Source organism: Macrobrachium nipponense, chromosome 38, assembly GCF_015104395.2.
Source record: "Macrobrachium nipponense isolate FS-2020 chromosome 38, ASM1510439v2, whole genome shotgun sequence".
Classification (NCBI taxonomy): domain Eukaryota; kingdom Metazoa; phylum Arthropoda; class Malacostraca; order Decapoda; family Palaemonidae; genus Macrobrachium; species Macrobrachium nipponense.
This window is the reverse complement of record NC_061098.1, coordinates 4,506,221-4,526,220: the sequence shown is the minus strand read 5'-3', so window position 1 is coordinate 4,526,220 and position 20,000 is coordinate 4,506,221. Positions and strand designations below refer to the sequence as shown.

The 20,000-nt window shown below is 33.9% G+C and overlaps 1 protein-coding gene across 2 annotated transcripts in view; it reads left to right on the top strand.

Moving 5' to 3' along the window:
* The window catches only part of LOC135209569 (protein Aster-A-like), a 241,158-nt gene that overhangs the window by 112,497 nt on the left and 108,661 nt on the right, over window positions 1–20,000 (top strand). For both annotated transcript variants that reach the window (XM_064242236.1, XM_064242237.1), the window contains exon 2: window positions 3,753–3,929. In XM_064242236.1, coding sequence (XP_064098306.1) covers window positions 3,753–3,929 — 177 coding nt within the window. The remainder of the gene's footprint in view (window positions 1–3,752; window positions 3,930–20,000) is intronic.

The following is a 20,000-nucleotide window of genomic DNA, read 5'->3' as shown; positions in this document are numbered from 1 at the left end:
TTGAGCGAGATAAGTTTCAAAATATCTCACACGAGGAGGAACAGAAATTCATTAAAACCAACTATTAGACCAACTATTAGTAATTTCTTTCACTAGACACTTTCATCAAAGAATGGACTCGAAACGGGAGGAAACACGGAAGACAAATCAACGAAGAATTAAAGACGAATTCGACATTTTAATCGTGAAAAGACAAAAATTAAAATTCCGAAGAAACCGTCCAATCCTAGACATCTTGATCTGCAACGCCTTCAGGAAATGCTCTGTTATCTGCTGAAGTGGGAGGAAGTGGTTGGATATGACTCCTCCTCCTCCTCTTCCTCTCATCCTCTACCTCTCCTTTACCCTCTCCCCCTTCCCCTTCCCCTTCCCCCTGGACACTCAAGACCTCTTTTCAGAGCGCCTCAAATCTGATATGTTATCGCGAAGTCTTTGTGTCAACACAGAGTCGGTATCGACGAGCTCTCAGACAGATTTGGAAAGGGGCTTAATGGCTTGGGAAAGAGAGAGAGAGAGAGAGAGAGAGAGAGAGAGAAGAGAGAGAGAGAGGAGGCGGGGGGAAGGGAGAGAGAGAGAGAGAGAGGAGAGAGAGAGAGGCGGGGGGGTGAGGAGGGAGGGGGGGGGGGAGCCGGGAAGGGTAGTAGTCTCTCTGTAGGCAAAAAGTAGGCCTTTTCTCAGTTCATTGCTCCTCCGCAGAGAGAGTGAAAGCGAGAGTTAAAATTGAATGTTATAATTATATACTATTCCTTTGTATATTTATATTTGAATTATCTTGATGCTGTGAGAGAGAGAGAGAGAGAGAGAGAGAGAGAGAGAGAGAGACCTTACCTTACCTTACATCTTGTTCGGGTTGCCCCAGGTCCCTCAGTGTGAGGCACCTCTAATGTCTACCATGAGAGAGAGAGAGAGAGAGAGAGAGAGAGAGAGAGAGAAAAGTAGTCCATATACCCAGTTCATTTATCCACAGAGATAGAGGGAGAAAGAGAATTAAAACTGAATATTATTTCAATTAATTATTCGTCTGTTAATGTTTTGTATTTTGAATTAATTATTTGCATGCTGTTATTAATGTGTGTGTGTGTGTTGTGTGTGTTTGTGTGTGGTGAGAGAGAGAGAGAGAGAGAGGAGCGAGAGAGAGAGGAGGAAGAGAGAGAGAGAGAGAGAGAGAGTTTTTGGAATGATACTAATTGCGACCAGAGGATAAGGTGGAAAGACAGCTAGAAAAAGGGCCTCTTTGATTATAACTTATGTCTGCCTTTAAGAGGAAATTTTATTTATAAAAATAAAATGAAACAGATGGGCGGGGGGGGGGGCGGATACGGGGGGATGGGAGGGGAGGGGGAGGGGGGGGGGGGGGGGAGAATTAGTATTAACCATAAATATTCAAGCTTAATCATAATAAAAAATAGAGGAATGTTTACCAGAACGGATATGAATTCACGACACCGAGTAACTGCATTAATTGCTATTCTCGTTTTCGTGTCAATCATACACACACACACACACACGTCATTTACTAGTGTTAATACATACGCTCTCATGCATTCAAATTCATTGCTTAATATTGCTATCGAATACACATTGACAGAAATTGATATCATAGTAATTACACACGCTGCAATTGGATTTTATTTTCTATGTATTCATACCATTCTGTAATGATAGGAATATAAATAAAGTCTAAAGTCTTATTGGTGTTGTCATGCAAGCACTTTTATTCTGTTTTCTCTGCATTCGAGTTACTAAATGTTCGCTTATGCTTTTATATTCAAGTTCATATTAGCGAGATGTCAGGTGACGACATAGTTATTAGTTTATTTAGAGGTGACTTGACTATTACTGTTGAATTTATGGGAAAATGGTGTCTCAGCCAATGTAGAAGTAAGTGTATTAATAAATTTTTTCCTAGTGTTTTTGCACGGGTTTCTCTTGAATTTTCTTAATAATAGAGAAAATTAGTATGAGGTAGCTGTTAGTTGATTTAGAAGTGACTGGTTGATTATTAATTTTATATAGACTGGCGTCACAAAATTGTTGATTATTAATTTTATATAGCACTGGCGTCACAAAAATTTTTAATTCAGACTGTTGATAAATTTTGGCCCTATGTTTTTTGCACGAATTTTTTTTAATCTTCTAAAAAATAAAGACTATCTCGTTTAAGGAAAATTGTGGATATACCAGAAATTTTTTTTTTTAATTGTAATGAAACTACAAATAACCTTTTGATAAGAAAGAAATGCGACATGCCTTTAAAAAAAAAAAAAAATATCATGAAACTACAAACAGCCTTTTGATAAAAAAGAAAAAGAAAATTCCGACCCCCAATATTTAGTATTTCATAATTTCCGATAAGTGGTATTGGAATTTTTCATCCTACCAAAAAAAAAAAAAAAAAAAAAAAAAGTAATCCGATATATTTCAATAGTATCCGTTTCCCGCCAACATTTGACGCCCCACCCGGAAGTTCTACCGATTCACATTGGTAATAAACGAATTGACAGCTGTATACTTTTATTGTAAGAGAAAGAAATAAACAAAGAAGCTTATTGGATCGGTTTTATAGGATTCGTTGCCGTTAGCAAATGAAAGCTTTATTTTATTTCTTTGTTAATATATTCACAGATAAATCATAGACACAGATGAATAATCATAGATCCTTCCTTCATTTGTCACATTTATTTTTTTAAAGTGAATAAGTGAGATAATGAATAATTATAGATTATTAATTTACTATTAGAATGTATATGTTTTTTAAACAAATTATGGAAACAGTTGAATAATCTAGAGCTTTCATTCACCATTCACATTTCATTATTTTAACAAATAAATTATAGAAACTAATGAATAATCATACATTTTTTATTCACCATTCACAGGAAAAATAAATTCTTAAAGGTATTGAATAAGTGTCGAATATTATTTACGATTCAAATAGTTTTTTTTAAATATGGAAACGGATAAATTATCGTACACCTTTTATTCACCATTCACAAAAAATAAATTATATGAAATGTATTGAATTATTGTTGATGCATTAATTCACTATTCAAATTTATTTTTAAAAAGTTATTAAAGCTAATAAAGGATTTTCCATTATCAATTCACTATTCATAGTTACTTTTCATAAGATAAATTATATCATAGCTTATCAATTCACCTTTCCCAGTTAAATTAAATCATCGCTTATCAAATTCACCTTTCACATTTAAATTAAATCATCGCTTATCAATTCACCTTTCACACTTAAATTAAATCTTAGCTTATCATTTCACCTTTCACATTTAAATTAAATCATAGCTTATCAATTCACCTTTCACATTTGAATTAAATCATAGCTTATCAATTCACCTTTCCCATTTAAATTAAATCATAGCTTATCAATTCACCTTTCACATTTATAATTATTAAGAAATAAATTATACAAATGAATAATCACAGATTTCACATTTATTTCTTTTTTTAAAAAAAGTAAGTAATTGAATTTCACATTTAAATTAAATCTTAGTTATTAATTACTTCTCACATTTAAATTGAATCATAGCTTATCAATTCACCTTTCACATTTGTAACAAATAAATTATACAAATGAATATTATTAACAAATAAATTATACAAATGAATAATCACAGATTTCACATTTATTATTATTTTTTAAATAAGTAATTGAAGGTAACGAATGATTGTCGAGTACCAATTCACTATTGAAATGTAATATTTATTTTATTTTCTTTCCCTCTCGCCCGACACAGACCCGGCACAGCCAAATCTGCGCCCAGCACGCCCCAGACGGAGCAGAGGATCGTGCCCAGGCCCCTGCCCAGGCATGACACCTTCATCGCCCCGGGTGTGTCACCTGCCCTGCCCACCTCGCCCAACAACTTCAGACCCATGAAGCTTAAGACGACCTCCTTCTCAAAGAGCAACAGGTGAGGCCTTCTTCAGGTGTGACCTGTTTTCGATTTTAGTAGTCTTGATTAGTTGGTCTTTTTGGGACTTTTGTTAAGTCTTTTTAAACCTTTTGTTGGTCTTTTTAAAGCCTTTTGTTGGTAATTTTAAGACTTATCAGTAGATCTTTTTAAGAGTTTTGTTTGTTGGTCTTTTTTAGAATTTTTTTAGACTTTTTAAGTTTTTTTTTAGTATTTTTTAAACCATTTGTTGGTCTTTTTAATAGGTTGGTTAGTTGGTCTTATTTAGACTTGTTGGTCTTTTTAAGACTTTTGTTAGTCTTTTTAGGACTTTTGTTAGTCTATTTAGGACTTTTTTTTAGTCTTTTTCGGCATTTTTCAGTCTTCTTAGGATTATTTAGTCTTTTAAAGACTTTGTTATTCTTTTTAAGACTTTTGTTAATCTTAGTCTATTTAAAACTTTTGTTATTCTTTTTAAGACTTTTGTTGGTCTATTTAGGACTTATTTTAGTCTTTTTAAGCATTTTTTCAGTCTTTTTAGGATTTTTTATTCTTTCTGAGACTTTTATTATTCTTATTAAGACTTGGTTAGTCTTTTTAAGACTTTATAAGTCTTTTTTAAGCCTTTTGTTACTCTTTTTTAAGACTTTTGTTTGTTGGTCTTTTTAATCTTAGTTGTTGGTCTCTTGAAGACTTTGGTTAGTGAGTCTTTTGCTAGTCTGTTATTAGTTAGTCTTTCTAAGACTTATTGGTTAGTATTATTAAGCCTTTTGTTAGTTCCTCTTTTAAAGTCTTTTATTGGTTAGTCCTTCTAAGACATTTATTACTATTAGTTATTCGTTTAACGTTCCCTTTTTTCAATAAGAAATGAGCCTTTTTCGCTTTACAGGTGGTCTTTTTTTAAGCTTTTTTTTTCTTACAAGAGGTTAGCCTTTTTTTCAGTTTTGGTTATATTCTTGACTGTAAGTTATCTTTCATTAGTCTTTAATTAATCCTTTTAAGTCTTCTTTTAAAACAAGAGATTGACCTTTTTCTTGCCATTTAGTTATATTCGTAGTTTAAGAATATCTTTTAAAGTCATTTAAAGTATTTTTGTGGATTCCTGATTATGTATCTTCAATGTTCCACTATTTGTAGCGTTATCAGATATGTAGATAGGTCGGTAGATATATTGATAAATACACAATAGTTAAATAGACTTTATTCTGTTCATGATAAATGTACATTGACAGTGAATGCCTAATTGTACGTCTTCAGTATAATTGAGTATATGTGTGTGTGTATGTATGTCTGTCTGTCTGTAGTTTTGTATATGTATTATAATGATATTGATAATGTGCCATTATATAATTTGTTTATAATATACTTACAAATATTTTTGTTTATACACGTTTTGTGTGTTCATATATATATATATATATATATATATATATATTATATATATATATATATATATATATATATATATATATGACTGGTAAAAATGTTCTGTAACAACAGAATTCCATCTAATAAAGGAGCCCATAAAAACACCAAAATGTAGAGAGAAAAGTACTATATTTCAGAGACTGCTGTCTCTCTCTTTCAGGTATATACTGAAGAGAGAGACAGCAGTCTCTGAAATATAGTACTTTTCTCTCTACATTTTGGTGTTGTTTTTATGTGGCTCCTTTTATTATATATATATTATATATATATATATATATATATATATATATATATAGATATATATATATATATGTATATATACATGTATACATATGTACATATATTACCATGTATTCATGCACACATTGACAGTCAAAGCATGTTTCGCCTTAGAAGTTTAAATTGTCTTATTGTTTATATTAGAAATATTAGTCATTTAATCTTGAACGTCTGCGATATACACTTCTTGCTAAAGGTGAGTCATGATTTTGTTAGTATATTTTTAAACATTCTTGGCGAAAGGTAAGGTGTTGAGTTCTTATAAGATACTTATATGTATGTATATATTTATATATATTATATATGTATGTTAATATAGTATGTATACATGTATATTTAGTATATATATATATATATATACATAAATATACATGTATACATACATACTCGTATATTAACATACATGTATAAATATATATATATATACATATAATATAATATATATATATATATATGTATACTATATATGTGTATATATATAGATACATAATAAGTATACATATATATAATATAATAATTAGTAATATAATCAATATAGTACACGTACGTAGTTAGCATTTTAGTATTTTTGTAACTGTAATATTATTTTACTTGGGAAGTTACGCATACATATGATTATTTATGCAAAGAAATAACTGAAATGGTGTGTAATAATTCAGAATTTTTACTTAACAAGGTTTGTGTGTGTGCTTGGTTGTATTTCCTGCGTGTAAGGTTAGAGAACAAAGTTGTATTTCCAGCGTGGAAGGTTAGAGAACAAAACATATACTTAAGATCTGGGTGCTTTTGATTGTGGTACTATGATAGATTCACATTAACCGTGCATTTCATGTCTAGGCCAGTCCCTTACGACGCTCCTGATTGGCTGTTGGTAAGCCAATCACAGGGCTGGAAACTCTCAGTCTCTCGATGGAGTTCAAATAGGTAGGATGTATGTTCCACCTCTCCTGATGGATACTTTTAAAAGACGTATCCCTCAGGAGAAGGGAAACATAGATCCTACCCATGTGAACTCTCGAGAGACAGACTGAGTGTTTCCAGCCCTGTGATTGATTGGCTTATCAACAGCAAATCAGGAGCGGCGTAAGGGACTGGCCTAGACATCAGATGCACGGTTGATGTGAATCAACTTTAGTAAGAAATTGGTCGAACTTTCATAATTCAGTTAATGAACAATTTAAATTACTTCTTCGTCCTTTGTTGACGTTCGTAAGTTTTACGCATCCATTAGATTAATATTCATTATTTCTTTTATCATCCTGAATATCTCGTCTTCTCCTTCTTCTTCTTCTTCTTCTTCTTCTTTTTCTTCTGCAAGAGAAAGCACAGACTCAGTTCCGGGCTTCTCACGACACCCAGTGACTCGGTGACCAGGATATTATTGTCACACACACATTCACAAACACACACACACCTTCTGATTGCAATGTCTTGTTTAGTCTGCCCTTGGGGTTGTCTGACCTTATGGTGTCTGGTAAGGGTGTCTGACGTTATGGACTTTTGTTCCAAGGAAGTCTTTTACGTCTGAGGAAACCGGAGGATTTTGTTGTTGTAGTAGGATCTCTCTCTCTCTCTCTCTCTCTCTCTCTCTCTCTCTCTCTCTCTCTCTAACCATTTGCCTTTACAAAGTTATCATCGCTGATGACAAACTATTTTACACGTTTCCTTTTTAAATATTAGTGTCACTCTTGTATGTAGAATATAAATATTTATATTGTAGTTTAAATATAAATATTTGTATAGTTGTTTTAATGTATTGGCTATTTCGTCCAATTGTATTTTGAATAAGTTATGTTAAATACTGTTCCATTCTTTATTCAATGAAATGGCACTATTCCATTCTTTATTCAGTGAAAACGCAATATGCCATTCTGTATTCAATGAAATGGCACTATTTCATTCTTTATTCAATGAAAATTCACTATTCCATTCTTTATTCAATGAAATGGCACTATTCCATTCTTTATGCAATGAAAATGCACGATTCTATTCTTTATTCAGTAAAATGGCACTATGCCATTCTTTATTTATACGGTGAAATAGCACTATGCCATTCTTTATTCAATGAAATGGCACTATTCCATTCTTTATTAAACGAAAATTCACTATTCCATTTTTTTTTCAATGAAATTGCATTATTCCATTCTTTATTCAATGAAATGGCACTATGCCATTCTTTATTCAATGAAAACGCAATATACCATTCTGTATTCAATGAAATGGCACTGTTCCATTCTTTATTCAACTAAAATTCACTATTCCATTCTTTATTCTATGAAATGGCACTATGCCATTTTTATTAAATGAAAATGCACTATTCGATTCTTTATTCAGTAAAATGGCACTACGCCATTCTTTATTCAGTGAAATGGCGCTGTTCCATTCTTTATTCAATGAAATTGCACTATGCCATTTTTTATTCAATGAAATGGCACTGTTCCATTCTTCATGCAATGAAAATGCACGATTCGATTCTTTATTCAGTAAAATGGCACTATTCCATTCTTTATTCAGCAAAATTGCACTATGCCATTTTTAGTTCAATGAAATGGCACTGTTCCATTCTTTATGAAAAGAAATTCTAACATACCATTCTTTTTTAAAATGAAATCCCTCTATACCATTCTTTATGAAATGAAATTTCCCTGAGTCATCCTCTATTATATGCAATGGCATTTTGCCATTCTATATCCAATGAAATTGTGAGACAAATATATAATTATAAATCAATAAACAAACAAAAACCAATAATTACCCAAACCATTTCCTTCCGAGAATGATAACGAAGGAGAAAAATGCCCCACAAAAGCGTAATTACCTTTGACCATTGAATACCCCAATGATACAATTAAAACCGATGACCTAAGCTCCTGAGGGGGACTTTGGACCTGGACTAATTGCTTCTTGGAAGTAATTGATGACACAGAATTACCTGCCATTAGAGTCATGGGGAGGACGGGAGCCCTGGTGGCGGGGGAGGGGTGGAGAGAGAAGGTTATCAATTATGGATGTAATTCAGCGGGAAAGAATTTCAATTTAATAGCGGACGAGGGATCGAATGCTTTCTCTCTCTCTCTCTCTCTCTCTCTCCTCTCTCTCTCTCTCTCTCTCTCTCTCTCTTTCTGACCTTGAACAATTAAAACAGGCAAAATAGATTTTAAAAAATAGATAAAAATGGAACTAAATATGAATAAGAAATTAAATAAATATGACTTCGAAGGTGAAATAATCTAGCGCTTGTTAGATTATTGTAAACATTCTTATTAGAAAATAGTAGTCCTTCCTTAAACATACCTCTGTTAAATAAAATGGTTTGCATATTTTGAGTTAATCTTATATCGAGTCTTCTCAGTTTCCCTTTTCCCTTTTAATTCTTCTCCCTTCCACGGTAACATCTCTCTATAACAATAAAATCCAGTTGGATCTTATCTTGTTTGTCCTCCCAGTGTGACAGTAAGGGAGACATGACACAGCCACCAACCTTTTGCAAACCTGTTTGTCCATCCCGGGTGGGGGCGAGGTAGGCATAGGATCGGGAGGGTCAGGGAGAAACTGCAGCGCCGAGTTCCAGCGCGCATAGTGCGTTCTGTTCATTCTTTCGAATGAGACACCTTATTTTTTGGTAGCTTCAGTTTCAACTCAGTGCCAGGCCCTTTTAGGCGTGTTCTAGATGAATAGGGTTCAGTTTCATAATAATAATAATAATAATAATAATAATAATAATAATAATAAAGAGAAGAAGAAGAAGAAATTATTATTATTCTATAACCTAAAAATCTAATTGGCCCTTTTAGGGGTGTTCCAGGTGAATATGGTTCAGGTTCTGAATAATAATAATAATAAAGATTATTATTATTATTATTATTATTATTATTATTATTATTATTATTATTATTATTATTATACATATTCTTCGCTATCGCCGTTACGCCTACCACTGTAGTTTCTGCATTATTTGCATTCTTGTGTAGCTGTTGTAGTGTCTCGTGACCTGTTCAGGTTGCAGTTTTTTTTTCCTGCAAGGCTTCTGGCCCCTGAATCATTTTTTTTTTTCTTCACTAAGACGTCTGTGGTTTCCTTAAGGGGTGAACTTTGCCTGAAAAATTTACGCCGACCTATGCAGCTTCTAAGTATTGGATTATCGGTTTTTGACAGCTGTGTAATTGTGTTTGTGTGTGTGTTTTTAGTTTTTGCTTACTTGGGGAGTAAGCCTACAGACTACTGTTGTTGTTGTTGTTCGTTCTTCTTCTTGCTGTTGATCTTGTTGGTGGGTAGGAAAGGCTAAAAATGTCTGAAAAAAGCGTTTTGAGTTGTTAAAGGTACAAGAATTTTAGGATAGGATATTTATAATTTATTTATTAGAATGGAAATGTAAAAAATAGATGATGTGCATGTTAAACGGTACAGAAAAATGATTTTTAATAAAATATAACGTATTTATTTTAATCATCGTTGGTGAAACAAGGCTCTTATTTGACCATAGATTTTGGCATGTTTTAATTTTTATGTTTAGTTAGGAACATAATGTTTTAACTTATGCACGAGGGGAAAAATCTTGCGTGCGTCCCAAGTATGCTGGAGGTCGGATCACGCCTTGTTACAGTTATTCTTAGTTTTAGATTCCCAACTTTGATGAAAACGGATTAATGAAACACCTTGCTGAAGAATAACATGCAGAGGTTAAATTCAAGTTGTTCCAGATTTCCCTTTACGCTTAATTTCTTTGAGGATGTTGAAATGAATGAAGTTAATGAAATAGTGAAGGGTTACTTCGTTAGTTTTCATTACCGAGAAAACCTAAGAAACAGCGCTTCATTAATTGTGGAGATAGTATGCAAATACCTCGAGTCTTCTCGACCTGTAAATCTGTAATTAAATTCCTGTAAGATTCTTATGAACCCTTAGTTATTCAATTATGGACCTTTTTCATCCTGTTATAACCCTTACTTAACATATTGTAGCCTTTAGTTATCCTAATAAGACTTATGTTCGGCCTTGCAGAAGTCGCGAAGTTAAAAATATGTCTTAACTTATTTGTCAGCTTAAGTTGAAGTGTGCAAAAACGGCAACGCCTCTCTCTCTCTCTCTCTCTCTCTCTCTCTCTCTCTCTCTCTCTCTTTCTCTCTCTCTCTCTCTCTCTCTCTCGAGCAAGGTGTTGCTTGCTAGTGCAACAGCAAAATAAGAAATCTTTATCTTAGAGAAGTGTCTATTGACCAGATAAAAGTATATTTTAACTCACGAAATAATGGAGAAAATAATAACAATGAATTTGATGAAAATAATAATAATGAGTTTGAGCCATTTTGCAGAATATTAACAGATGAATTGAAATAAGAAATGACGCAGGACAACGAAGCTTTGTCAGGGGAGATTAACCATTTTTAATACTAAAGCCTAAGAGCAGAGATTTGCGTAAAACTAGTGGAATGTGAAATATAGTTTTTTTTACGAATAAAACCTTAAAAACTAAACTTATGTTTTAATTATGATTGTTAATACATCACTATACAATATCTCATCCGTAAAAACTCCACAAGGAGTAAATGGTCCACCTCAAAATGACGAACTAAAACAATTATCGAAAGAAGACAATACCTTATAATGCCATAGTTATAGCTCCAAATACGTTTTCATTCAAAGTATTTTTTATTTTATAAAATCTTCTCATATGCTTCATCTGTTGAATAAAAACTAATGCTATTACCATATGATAATTTCCTTCTTTTATTAATGTTTCATATATATGATATACAATTATAATACAAAATTTACATTATTATTGAAGAAAATAAGTTCTAACGAGTCCTAGCTCTATTTTATTATATCATAGAAAACGTTCAAGGCAATGCAATGGATGAATGGGAGACTAGCGTAAAACAGTTTCCTCTCTCTCTCTCTCTCTCTCTCTCTCGAGAGAGAGAGATTTTCTTTATTCCTGCAACATCAGATTCTCTCGCTGTCGAAGGAGATAGTTCACATTCCCGGAGAGGGAAGGAAAATAAAAATGCGGAATGTTAGCCAGCCTCGAATCGGCTATGCAGGTTCGACCTTGGAAGTACCAACTTTATTTCTCATTTAATTGTTTAGCTTTATTGAGTTTATATCTCTTTTATTTATTTCATTTATTTATTTTATTTGTTTGATTTTTTTTTATTTTATTTCTGTGTTTTATTGGTTCAATTTTATTGATTTTATTTATTTAATATTATTTATTTTATTTCTGCATTTTCTTTAATTTTATTGATTTTATTGCTGCATTTTATTCGCTCAATTTTATAGATAAGTCGAAATGGATTGACATGTTACTGTGTTAAGAAAGTTGGCAATTTTTTTTACTGATTGTATAATGAAGGAAATTGTATTGTCTAAGGTCATGTTGAGAGAGAGAGAGAGAGAGATTGATTGACTTATTTACCAATTTTTTGAGAAAGATTTCGAGAAAGTAAACTGTATTGAGATGACGAGAGAAGATAGAGAGTATGAGATGATGATTATACAATTTTTGTGAAATATCATTTAGATATATTATGATATAGTTATTTAAGGAGAGAGAGGTATGTATGTATATACTATATATATATATATATATATATATATATATATATATATATATATATATATATATAGATATATATATATATATATATATTATATATAGAGAGTATCAGAGAGAGTCGATTGAGAGAGAGAGAGAGAGAGAGAGAGAGAGAGAGAGAGAGAGAATTGGCGCATCCAGGACGCGTTCCGGGCGAAACATCCCAAATATTCTCATTGTCTCGCGGGGTGGGGCCGTGGGCAAGGGGGGGGAGGAAGATTGCAGAAAACCTGCGCATTCTTCGAATTCTGGAACGGAGCAACTTGCGCAGTTCCCAAAGACCTTGAACTGGAGGATTCGGAAATGGACCGAAAATCAGGGGCTTTTTTTTTTTTTTTTTTTTCTTTTTTTTTTCTTTTTTAGGAACCCGGTTATATATTTTTTTTTGTTTTTTTTATAGGAACCCGGATTAGATTGAGGCTTTTTTTTATTTATTTTTTTTGAGAGAGAGAGAGAGAGAGAGAGAGAGGAGAGAGAGAGAGAGAGAGAGAGAGACTTGGGGAATTTTCCCACAACAGCAACGTGACAGATGACAGATATTGAAGATTGAACATATGGGGTCTTTCATCGACAGTTCTCTCTCTCTCTCTCTCTCTCTCTCTCTCTCTCTCTCTCTCTCTCTCTCTTTGATTCGGTCTTTTGGTATACTGATGAATTCTCCTCAGCAATTACAACTCTCTCTCTCTCTCTTTTCTATTCATCCTTTTGGTTTCTTGTTCTCCTTCAGGTATTACAAATCTGCTCTCTCTCTCTCTCACTCTTCTCTCTCTCTCTCTCTCTCTCTCTTTTCTATTCAGGTTCTTGTGGCACATAGGAAGAATATACATTGCTTTATTACGCAATATTTACAGCGCCTGTATTTAACCCTAAAACTGACGGCAATAAAATGATTTGGCGTCAACCAACCAATCGAAATTTGATACAGCCGTTTTCCTTAGTCTTATCTGAAACCGAGATAAGATTAGAACCAAAATAGAGGTTACTCTGGCGGCGAATCGCGTGTAAACTAGTCTGTACATTATAGAATTATCACAAGACGCTGTAGGGTCAGAGAGAGAGAGAGAGAGAGAGAGAGAGAGAGAGAGAGAGAGAGAGAGTTCCATCAGCCGCTGATAATTTTGACCGTATAAACACTTTCAAAGAAGTGCGTTTTATCTGACCCTCAAGTGTTGCCCATTCCCCCTTGTTGTCAGGCCTCTTCGGTTTTATCTGTAAGTGGTTCGATAATTCTTGGGACGTCCGCTGCCGCTGCTGCTAAGCGTCAGGTGTCTTCATTACCTCAGGGTGGGCGCTTTGCTCCGCTTGTGTTTTCTATAATTCGCCTGGAAACGAATTGAAAATGTTTTCACTTAGTTTTTCGCGGTGAAGATGATAGATTAGTGCTACGAAAGAGGCTCTGGACGGTTTTTCGAACTTGTCTGGTTAAAATGACGTTTTATTTTTGGGTTTTGCTGAACTTGTGCCGAAATGCAGTGAGGGGTGATGTTTGAAATGGACCCAGACTTCAAATTAGTTCATCTATAAGTTGCAAAATTTCGTGAGGGCGAAAAGAATCTATCGCTTTGTGCAACAAAGACTCGAAACATTTCTTTTAGTGCTTCTCGATCGAGTTTTGGACCTGGAAATTTTTTTTAGAAAATTATAAAATTTAAACAAATTCTCCTGGAGCTTCTTGATCGACTTTAGGACCTGGATTTTTTTTTTTAGAAGATCATAAAATTTAAAAAAATTCTCCTGCAGCTTCTTGATCGAGTTTTGGACCTGGAAGTTTTTTTTAGAACATTATAAGAATTAAACAAATTCTCCTGGAGCTTCTTGATCGAGTTTTGGACCTGGAAATTTTTTTTAGAAAATTATAAAATTTAAACAAATTCTCCTGGAGCTTCTTAATCGAGTTTTGGACCTGGAATTTTTTTTTAGAAATTTATAAGATTAATACAAATTCTCCAGGAGCTTCTTGATCGAGTTTTGGACCAGAAAATTAAAGAGTAGAGAAGTTATCGTTCCAATATGGATGTTCTTCGAGGAACGGTCAAGTCGACCAAGAACATTTTACGCATCTCTTCCAAGAGAACATCGTCGCAGTGTTCCAGCGAAGAACAAGAACAGCCCGAGTTCAGGTTCGGCGTGAGAAGTGCCTCGACATCTGCGATTGTGAACCAACCTCCTTCCAGGCCCGTATCCTCGCCTCCTGGAGGTCTTCCATGTACTAGACCTCCTGCTTCTCCCGTCGGAGGTCTCCCCTGTAAGCCCCCTGTCCTTCTCGTGGGAGGTCTACCGCCCAACCCTCCTGCCTCCCCCGTCGGAGGCCTTCCAGCCAGACCCGTCTCCTCGCCCACCCCCTGGAAGCCTCGCTCCGCCTCCGGTGCCTTTAATTCGCGTTCCCTCCTCCCGTCGGAGGAGCTTGCCCGCCAGCGCATTCCGCTCCTTATCCCGGCGCCCCAAGGCGCGTCAGCAGAGCTTCGACGGGCCTTCGGGTCAGTTCGACGAAAAGGAAGAAGGAAGAAGAAGAGGAGGAGGAGGAGGAGGAGGAAGCTGATGAATACGACGAAGGGTACGACGAGAGTGACGACTCGAACGTGGAGGAGAGTTACGACCCCGCTTACGTGCGAAGGAGCTTTCGGAACAACAGGTATGGGCGTCTCTCTCTCTCTCTCTCTCTCTCTCTCTCTCTCTCAAACATTTTTCATTGTCGAAATCTCTCTCTCTCTCTCTCTCTCTCTCTCTCTCTCTCTCTCTCTCTCAATACATTTTTCATTAGCAAAATTCGCTCTTTCTGTATCTCAAACATTTTTCATTTTTGAAATTTCTCTCTCTCTCTCTCTCTCTCTCTCTCTCTCTCTCTCTCTCTCTCTCTTCCATAAATTTTTTATTGTTACTGAAAATCATTTAGTTCTAAACACTTGTATTTATTTTATAATAAATTTAGACATATAACTTAGGTATATGTCTCAAATTTTTTACAATATCTAAATGTACCAGAATCATCTTAGAAAAATACAGAATAGAGAGGTCTCTGAAAAATGCAGATTGTTTATTCGTAGAATGAATTTTTCATGATAACAAAACCGCATTCACGTCACAAAAAGCATATTTCTAGTAATGGCCTTTCATTCATCTTGTTTACGGGTTGTATATGTGACGTCATCTGGCGCTTAAAAGGAAACGTAAATACGAAGTGGCAACTTTTCTCCATCAGCCACGTATTTGCCCTTTTTTTTTTCTCCATGGAATTTTTTTTCTTGGATTTTTTTAATCGCTCACCTCTTGTCTCTTTTTTTTTTTTTATGGAATTATTGTTTATTTATTTATTTTTATTTTTATTTTTTGACAATTGCAAAGAATTTTTGTACTGCATTTCGTTGTTTATGTTTATTTAGGAAGTTTTACTAGATTGTCAACAATCATCTTGAATGACTTTAAAAGAATTATTACATTATATAGACCTCTCTCTCTCTCTCTCTCTCTCTCTCTCTCTCTCTCTCTCTCTCTCTCTCTCAGCAACACTGAATGACCTTTATTGCACGGTAATCGTGCAATAGTGGAATGCCTTTTTTTCAAGTTGCACCACATGCGTGTAATTATTAGGCGTAATTTTTATTTATTTATTTTTTATTTTTTTTAGTGTGTGCGTACGTGTTCGTTTTCGTGGAACAGCGCTCTACTGATCACCTCCTGGCTCGAACCCAGGTTTCTCAAATGCTTAGTGTGTCAATACCTATAGAAGGAAGTTAACTATCAATGCAGATTCAGAAATGGCTTCAATTGAACGTAGACATAACCCCAGCGCCAAACAAATGCACAAACAGATTATACCCCCCAGCGACAAACAGATGCAAAAATAAACCATACCCACAGCAACAAACAACACAAACAAATAATTCCCGCAGCAACAAACTTATCCGCAAACACATCACACCCCCAGTAACAAAGGCAAAAACATATCATATCCACAAGAACAAACAATGCACAAACAGATCATACCCACAGTAACAAACAAGGCAAACAGATTATACCCACAGCAACAAAGAACAAACAGATCATACCCAAGGAACAAACAACACAAAAAGATCATACCCACAGCAACAAAGAACACAAACAGATTATACCCACAGCAACAAACAACAGAAACAGATCATACCCACATCAACAAACAAACAACAAAAAGATCATACCCACACCAGCAAACAAATACGCAAACAGACCGTACCCACAGCAACAAACAACACAGAGTATACCCACAGCAACAAACAAATGCACAGACAGATCATACCCATCGCAACAAACAACACATACAGATCATACCCGCGGCAACAAACATATGTACAAACAGATCATACCCACAGCAACAAACAACACAAAGAGATTATACCCTCAGCAACAAACAACACATACAGATCATACCCGCGACAACAAACATATGTACAAAAAGATCATACCCACAGCAACAAACAACACGAACAGATGACCAAATACGAAACATCGATTTTGGTCAGAGTAAAGGACATTTCCTTACCAGTGATGACCTAAACTGCCGTCGATAGGTTTTTTGGGCGACGACTTTTATAAACTATTCAGGGGGCCTCTTGCCTTACGACCTACCAATTCAATGGTTTTGGCCCGGCTAGCAGGTCAGTCCTTTGAAATGTTTATTTCTCGCTCTCTCTCTCTCTCTCTCACTCTCTCTCTCTCTCTCTCTTTCTCTCTCTCTGTAGTGAGGAGCAATTTACCTGGACATTTTCCCTAAAAGGAAAGGTGCTTCTGTTGACCTCACTAATGAATGGGTGGCAGTCGGGGGTGGAGAGAGAGAGAGAGAGAGAGAGAGAGAGAGAGAGAGAGAGAGAGAGAGAGAGAATTACATTTTGAGAAGTCTCGAACTTTTCTCTCTCTTTGTCAGTGAATATTTACTGTTTTGTTAAAGGTCGAGCCATCTCCACTTCTTATACCTAACACACACACACACTATATATATATGAATACTATATATATATATATTATATATATATATATATTATAGTATATATAATATATGTATGTATATTATTATATATATATCTGTGGTGTGTATAAATTCTTCTGTTTAAAACAGGATACGTCTCAAGTATAAAAGGCCCATTAAAACACTCTGGTGTAAAGCAGTGAATACAAAAGGAGTTTCATCCGTGGAAATATATATATATATATATATAGGTAATATATATATATAATATATAAATATTATATTATAATATATATATATCCGATATATATATATATATATATATATATATATATACATATATATAGTTGGGAGATATGTCCTTAGGTGATGCCTGGGGTCACCAATGGCGGCTTAACATTTTAGCCTTTTCATTTAAACCAATCCCGTTTCCTTTCTCCAGTCTTGCTGTCCAGTACCTCTAACAGTTCCACCTTCAGATCCTTGTACTTCATCCCCTTCATTTTTTGAAGCTCTTTATCTCGCTGTTCAACCGCTCCAACTCCATCTTCTCACTCGGTGCAAACTTGGCTTTTAACATCCTATGTAAAGTTCATCAATCAATCTAACATGACCTGGGAGTGTTTTTGTTTGGGGGTTGGGTGGGGGAAGTCATCAAGCAGAACATGACGTCAGGGACACATTTCCGATTCCACAAAATATCGACTGAGTGGCGTCACATCAGCTGGGACACTGAATAACAAACGAAGCCGATGTCATTTGCCAGAATTTGCTTTCAGGCTAATATATCGGATTCTCGAGACCGCTTTCACTCAGCTTTTTAATTAACTGACGAAACTTGGAAAGTACTGGGGTTAGCCACAGCATGTTTCAGGTTGTAGGAATGTTATATAGAATATATATATATATTATATATATATATTATCATCGAACCGTGATCCATATATATCAATCAAGCCAATATGTCCATATAAATCACTACTCCCAAAGATATCATATGTACGTATATAGATGATAACATTTCGTCCCCCCCATGGGATCGAACCATCCGTAGGTGGATCGGGGGAGATCAGGACAGTCAGTGACGCTACCACTAGCCAACAGAGCCTCTGTTGGCATATTCGGATAGTCTACTGATATATTTCATCCCATCACCTGGACGGTGGTTCGATCCCCATGGGGGGGACAGATTGTTTATCACTTATTCTATATCATATATAAGTATATAGTACATTTGGACTAATGATAGATATAAAGGACATTTGTTAGCTTGATTGATATATATATCAGATATATATATATATATTATATTATATCTATACTATATAGATATATATATCTCTATATATAGATATATATATAGATATATCTATATATATATATATATATATATATATATATATATATATATATATCTATATATATAGTATATATATCTATATAGATATATATGTATATATCTATATATATATATATCTATATATATATCTATATATAGATATATATATCATATATATAGATATATCTTTTTATATATATATATATATTATATATATATATATATATATATATTATTAGATATAGATATATATACTATATATATAGATATATATATATATATAGATCTATATATATATAGATATATCTATATCTATATATAAGATATATATATATCTATATATATATATATATATTTATATATATATATATATATATATATAATTTATATAAAACATTCCTAACAAACCTGAAACATGCTGTGGCTAACCCCAGTACTTTTCCAAGTTTCGTCAGTTAATTAAAAAGCTCAGTGAAAGCGGTTCTCGAGAATCCGATATATTAGCCTGAAAGCAAATATATATATATATTATATATATATATATAATATATATATATATATATATATATATATATATAATATATATCTATATATATACTATATATATAGATATATATATATATAATTATATATATATATATATAAATATCTATATATATATATAGATATATATCTAAAATATATAGATATATATATCTTTATATATATATTATATATATATATAGATATATATGTATATATATATATAGATATATATATATATATATATATAATATATATATATATAAATATATATATTATATATAATATATATTCTTAGTTGGCTCGATCGATATTTGCTGTACGTATACTGTAGCATCGGTCCTGTTTCGTTAATATCAAGTTATTTTCAGACGAATTTATGTACACATTTCCTGCCTTCAATTTTTTATTCGTCCTTCGAGATGTAAATGCTTCTGCCTTTATGACCTTCCAACCATTTCTTTCCCCTTATTATACTTTTGACCTTTTTTTCCAAGCAGGGAACTGGTTTTATTCTACAAAACATCAAGCCCTAAGTCAGTTTTAAGCCGCTTACAGTATTCCTTTCATGGGGGTATTACCCTGTCTCTCAGCTGGGCGACTGGCTCTATCCTATCCCACAAAGTAAGCATGACATCCATAATGCCCAGAAATACTTTTTTTTTTGAGGGGGGGGGGGCAACTTGAGATCCTTGTCAGATTATTATCAGCAACCATCATTTAGGTAATTTATTCCAAAGTCCCAAAGTCGAATGTCTGATATGAAACAGATAAGAAACACTTCAGCTTCAAGTCTCCTCCTCTTGGTCATGAAATCGTGTTTTCATTCAACGATTTCATCATGATTTAATTGACATGGGGTCCTCAAGTCTTTATACTTTCCGTATTTTTGTTCTTTCGAAGTTTGATTTTAAAAACTACCGAGGTCAGAGAGCTGCAAATTGGTATGTGGATCATCCTCCCTCCAATCATCAAACATACCAGATTGCA